The 6,573-nt window shown below is 34.4% G+C and overlaps 1 protein-coding gene across 1 annotated transcript in view; it reads left to right on the forward strand.

Annotated features, from left to right (window-relative positions):
• The first annotated feature begins 1,901 nt into the window (after positions 1–1,901).
• LOC107745309 (sodium/potassium/calcium exchanger 3-like) overlaps positions 1,902–6,573 on the forward strand; it is a 33,969-nt gene continuing 29,297 nt past the window's right edge. Inside the window, exon 1 of the mRNA XM_016559169.1 lies at positions 1,902–2,209. Within this exon, the coding sequence (XP_016414655.1) occupies positions 2,101–2,209 (109 nt within the window). The 5' untranslated portion in view covers positions 1,902–2,100. The remainder of the gene's footprint in view (positions 2,210–6,573) is intronic.

The following is a 6,573-nucleotide window of genomic DNA, read 5'->3' on the forward strand; positions in this document are numbered from 1 at the left end:
TACCAGTCAAAGTTTGGGCTGCACCTACTGGTAGGACACCCTTGTGAAAAAGAAGTACACTACTTTTATAATATACTTTAAAAGATTAATATAGTGTATTTCAAAGTCTATACTTAAGTCTGAACTGAATGTAATGTTTTGGCTTGTAAGTAATGTTTAAACTTACTTGTATGCCGTGTATTTAAATATATTTGCAAATACTCATTTGTAATGTTGACCTTGCAGTTTAGTCATTTAAAATATATTTACTTTAAATGGAATATAAAAACGACACCACAATTAAAATTATAATCAAATACATATGCTTTAGTATGTTAGTAAACACATCAAAATAAGTGTTTTTCTTTAAAGCACAAAAAAAGATTATTCAAACCTTTAAAGTATGATTACAAAGGTCACTTTATAAAATTGTACTTAAGTGTGTTAACAAACAGTCATGAAAGTGCCTCTCTTTAAGTCACTTAAGTGTCCTCATACTTTTAATTTTCAAATCAGAATAATATAAAAGTCATCAGTACACTCTAAAAAAAATGGTGCTATATAGCACTAAAAGCAGTTCGTTGGCTTGTAATCATAGGGGAACCACTTTTAGTGCTATTTAGCACCTATTTTTACAGGTGCTATATAGCACTTTGTCAAAAAGTGCCATGTAGAACCATAAGAGGTGCCATATAGCACTTTTTCTCAACAATGGTGCACCAATCATAACTCATCCATGGCTCCCAGCATGCATTGCGACATGAATAAATTATGCAGCTGCATTGTATTGCTTAGTATTTTCTTTTATTCTTACTATTTGCTTTTATTTTTGTTGTGACTTTTTACTGCCCTGTTTTGTGATGTTCAAAAATCATATCAAAATTATCAGAATATTTTGTCACCATTTCTGATGTTCACGTGCTGATTCTTCATGTCTATGAGTGACAGAACTGAAACCTTTTTATATCCCATAATTCTAAAAGTGGTTTACACAATTTTCTCACGTTGTATCATAGAACTGCAATAATATAAAACTCATTAAAAAAATTACAGATTTTGGTAAAATGCAACCAGAGACTCAGACGCATGAAATGATTTTACCATAAGTTCCTTGCCATCCAATATGTGCTTTATAAACACTACTGTAACAGCCAAAGATAAACGTATTTTAATTTAAAATGAAAGTCAAGGGTCAAGAGGCAACTAAAGCAAACACTATTCACCAAAACGGTAAGTTGAAAAAAAAAAAAAAAAAACATCTAAACCTTAATTCTCAACAAAGAACTTCTGTTTTAGATACTCCAGAAATAAAGTATCTAAAGTATCTCAAGTCTAACTGGTTAGTAATGTGTGAAGTTGTTGGAGAGGTCCTCTAAGGTCAAAGGTCTCATGTGGGGGCCCTGGAATATTTCCTTATGGGGGCCTTGGGGGCAAAAAAAAATTATATCTTCAAGAAATAGACTATATTTTTATGTTGTTTTAACCCTTTCCCCAGTTAAACTAAAAGACTAAGAGAGAGTTAAAGAACCTTTAAAGAACTATCACACCCCTTCAAGTAAAGTGTAACCCCTTTTTTTTTTTAGAGTGTATGAAACTACGAGATAACATTAACAGAAATAAGGTCATTTACAGTGATCAAAAATGTTAAACATGGGAAAAAGGGGGGAAAAAAGAAGCTACCGTTCCGTTCCAGTTTATCAGTCTCAGAGATTTGAGTCTCTCGCCTCCCAGAGTGTTCTTATTGGTCGTCCACGATTACAGCACGACTACTGGCAAGAGCCGCCCTCAAGCGATTTGTGTGTGAGAGAGAGAGAGAGAGACAGAAAGAGAGGGAGAGAGAGCGAAAGAGGGTACCACTCACAACGACCAATGGCATGCGAGCGCATTTGCGCGCTTTGAAGCAGATGATACCTGAGCGCCTACACGACAGGTCCGCGCGCGCTCTTAGCTGAACGATGCGTATAAATAGTTCGCAACAGCGCAGGGTTGGCTGTGATGAAGAAAAGCAAGGCAACCCAAAAGTTTAGTTTAGTAAGAAGGTAGTTATCAGCCCCGCCTTATAACCGGAGGAATCTGCGGCGGTCATGTTCTGATTCAGAGGTGCGGAACAGACGGAGCGGGATGAAGTCGGTGATACGGAGCGCCAGACGGCGACCGATCCGGCGCTTCTACTGCTGCGGAGTCGGGCTTCTCGCGGTCGTGTGGCTCGCACAGGTCCTCCAGCTGACAGGTTAGGACGATCACAGACAAAACATGCATTAGTGTTACACCAGCATCCCTTGGTCATCCTTCTGTTCGTGTCATGCATTTTCAGTTTTGTTTTGTTTTTTGGAATCTGAATTGTGCGTCTCCGCATTAGTGCGCCCGAGGACCATACAGATTTATAAACATAAATGAAATAAAATTATATTAATTAGTTGGTATTTTTATACATATAGCCTAATAATTTAGCCAAAATGGCATCAATTACTATTTTCAAATAGTTTTTTTCTTCTTCTGCTGTTAGATAACCCCCTTCACACCTGCGTCACAGCACCACTGAAAGGTGTTTTCCCATGCTTTATACATACCAATTAACTTGGAGTATGTTATTGGTGCTGTATCATGTATCATGTTGAATGCTACTTTGAATAGAATGTAGTAAAGAAGTTCTTTTACAATGCAAAAACCCAAGACTTTACCATTGCTAGTGTCATGCTCTACCAGTTGAGTAACAGGAACTCTATACTCCTGATGTTGCAGTAGAAAGCAGAAAGAGAGGGTGATGTGATAGTGTTTATGAGTTTATGAGACCAATATAAATTATCATACCTAAATTACGTTATTATGGGTTCAAAAATGTCCATAAAAACCTGATCCTAGAGATTCGCCTATCAATTGGATGAAAGCAATAATTATATGCTTCCTGTAGCACTATTATTGTTATATTAATTAGTAGTCGGCTGGTGCACATTATGGAGTGACCTACTCCCATGTCCAATAAAAAAAAAAAAAAAATTTTTATAGAAAAATAATTTGGCTTTCTCGTGTAAGTACACATCTTTTCAATGTAATTTCTCAAACATCTTGTTCATTCCTTTGCGTAAACAAAAGGCTAATAATAATTGGCAGAAAATTATTGAGTGTATATTTAACTTACAGATTTCCAAGTCGACGTGAAATTAAAATTGACCCACTTTTCATTGATTGATTGGTATAATCAAAACCAATACAGTGCTTCTGATGATCCCTTTAAATTACCTAATTAAAAATAAGCATATTTAAAAATGTATAGAACATTATATATAACATATCAACCCTTGCCTTTACAGCCAAGCCTTTCTTTAATGGCAGATCAGTACTTTTGTGGTTTTGAGAACCTCAGAGGTGTCGTCTTTATCAAGTATGTATCTCTTGAAACACTCAAAAATAAATGAGCTTTGTATATGAACTTAAGCTTCTTTGATACCGTTTGAATACTAATGAATATTGGATTGCAAACATATCATTTGCGGCAGATGAGTTTGCAAACATAATGTTAACATTAGAACTGGAAGAACCAACGGCAAAAGCAAGCAATTTTACAAAAATCATTTTAACATTTTATTTTTTTCCTGGTCAACCTGCTAATATTTGACTTACTTGCATGATTCAAACCAGTTGTGTGAACTTTAAATTGATGAGTATGATCTTTTCTTGACAGGTGACTGCATTATTTAGTTGACCAATGAAATCGGCTTTTTTTTTGTTTTGGGAAAAAATCATGCAACATACTTGTACGTCAGCGCTACAGTAGAATTCACTTATTTAAACCAGAATGATCAATGCTTGCCCATAGCAATATCACTCACAACATTTAAGTAAAAATAAACAACATAAACATGTTAGACAGGTGTAATAAAATATACTCTTTCCTAATCAGGTAAAACCAATAAAACTAAATAACTTTCACATATTTTCGATGCTAGCCTTTGTTTAAAAGAGTACTTATTATGGAAATAATGTACTAAAGTCAAACTGAATGTAATGCTTTTTGACACGTTGCATGTTAAATACAATAACAATTATTAAGAGTTAAAATTTAAATTAAATGCAATTAGCTGAACTTTAGCACTCAAGTGCTTCTTGACTCACTTAAGTAGAACTTAAGTACATTTTATATGCAATTTCATAATTATTTATGTTGATGTCTTTTTATGGTAAAAAAAAATAAATAAATATACTTTAATGTAATTTCTAGTGAAATTAAATGTATTTAAATATATTTGTAATCGCATATTTGTAATGATGAAGTTGCAATTTAGCACATTTAAAATATTTTAACTTTAAAACACTACAATTAAAATGAAGTACTTAATATGTAATTTTGTAGCTTAGTCAACACATCAAAATAAGTGTACTTCTTTAAAGCATGACAAAAGATTATTAAAAAATAATGATTTAAATGTACTTTAAAGTAAAACTTTTATTTTTGACATTATTGCAAAGTGCACTTTTTAAAAGTGTACTTAAATGTGTTAAGAAACATCAAAGTGTCTCTCTTTATGTCACTTAAGTGGTATTTTATTTTTAAAATATTATATTATCAGCAAGTACAGTTTTATTTTATTTTTTTTTTACTTTTAAGATTTGAAGTACACTTCAAGTGCACATCAATCCCTTTTTCACATGCCACAGTAATGATATATAGACAGATGGTCACTTTCAATCTACAGTTTGTGCAAGTAAAAAAAACAGTGTTATTCTACTTAAGTGTACTTGTATAATCGGATTATTTTGACATTTCTTGAATAAAGAACAGCCACAGGTTCATACCTACGGACAGCAGAGCGACCCAGGACAACAAACTGTTCCAGCTTGCAGTGCTGACACTGATCTTCGTGTGTGGCATCAGTTGTTTAATTTTACGTTTTGTGATGACAGAGAGGACGGTACTGCAGCAGAGGAGCTGATTTTACCCATATATAGTGTCACAAAATGAAAGCTGAAAAAATATGCCCTATAAAGAGAGCAAGAGAGACAGTCTGATAAGAAACGGTTTTTAAACCGGTTGGTGAGAACAACGTTCCAGTGGTCTCTCTAAAAGACTCAACATAGAAATCACATGTGAATCCATGTTTGTTGTGTTCTTGATCTTTAAGTTCAGCTTAAATTGTAAGCATTCAGATATTGTGTCTTTGCAAGCTTTCGGTCCTTCTTCCTTTTATTCAGATGAGGATGAGAGCTTGCTCTGTCTAGTTCAGTCATTGAGTGTCCTCCTAGGCTTGGTCTGAATGTTTTATGAATGATAATTGCCTAAATGCAGACTGGACATCTCATCATAATGTTGCCAGGTTCGATAGCCTGAACATTTCATCCGTGAAACCAGGTGATTAAGATTATGTCATGAAAAACTCAGTGGTTTATTCTCACTCAAAACTCAAAGGTTTCATTAACTGTTTATGCTAAAAATCTGTGATTTCTGAGTTCAAATTAATAGAGTGTGGTTTAAACTGCCTTGTTAAGATTATGCCATTTCTAATGTGCTTATTATTCTGTTATGGAATATATTTTGAAGCTGTATTTTGACAAGCCACAAGTGGCTCAAAATTTAAAGTAGTTAAAGGAATAGTCCACCCAAAAATTTAAATGTGCGGAAAATGTCTCACCCTGTAGATGAGTTTGTTTCTTTATGGGAACAGATTTGGAGAAATGTAGCATTGCATCAGTGTCTCAGCAATGGATGCTCTGCAGTGAATGGGTGCCGTCAGAATGAGAGTCCAAACAGCTGATAAAAGCATCACAATAATCCACAAGTAATCCACACCACTCCAGTCCACCAGTTAACATCTTATGAATAGAAAAGCTGGTTGTTTGTAAGAAACAAATCCATCTTTTAACTTTAAACTGCCACTTCTGGTCAAATTCATAATCCATAATAATGCTTCCTCCAGTAAGAAAGTTCATCCCCTGTTGTCCTATCACATCAAAATCCACCCACATATTTGTTTAAAACTGTTTTGGCTTGTAAACTGTGCTTGGTCCATGCATATTTCTCTCCTGATTCACACGAGATGACATTTTTACTGGAGAAAGCATTATTATGGATAGAGGACCAGAAGCCAAGATTAGAAATGTCATAATGTTGGAATTGGTTTTATACAAACATGCAGCTTTTGGCTTCATTTTTCACTGGAGAAAGCATTATTATGGATAGAGGACTCGTGTTTTAGCCAGAAGCCAAGATTAGAAATGTCATAATGTTGGAATTGGTTTTATACAAACATGCAGCTTTTGGCTTCACAAGACATTAATTGATGGACTGGAGTGGTGTCATGTGGAGTGATGTTTTTATCAGCTGTTTGGACTCTCATTCTGACGGCACCCATTCACTGCAGAGCATCCATTGGTGAGCAAGTGATGGAATGCTACATTTCTCCAAATCTGTTCCCATAAAGAAAGAAACTCATCTACAGGGTGAGTACATTTTCAGCAAATTTTCATTTTTGGGTAAACTATTCCTTCAAAGAGGCCAAACAGCTCAATAACTCAATTTTTTAAGTGAACTTTTTGGGATTTGAAAAACAGCAAAATGCAATGCAATCATGATTTCAAAGATTTTTTTTTTTTTTTTTT

Source organism: Sinocyclocheilus rhinocerous, unplaced genomic scaffold (assembly GCF_001515625.1).
Source record: "Sinocyclocheilus rhinocerous isolate Xijiao unplaced genomic scaffold, SAMN03320098_v1.1 scaffold1399, whole genome shotgun sequence".
Classification (NCBI taxonomy): Eukaryota; Metazoa; Chordata; class Actinopteri; order Cypriniformes; family Cyprinidae; genus Sinocyclocheilus; species Sinocyclocheilus rhinocerous.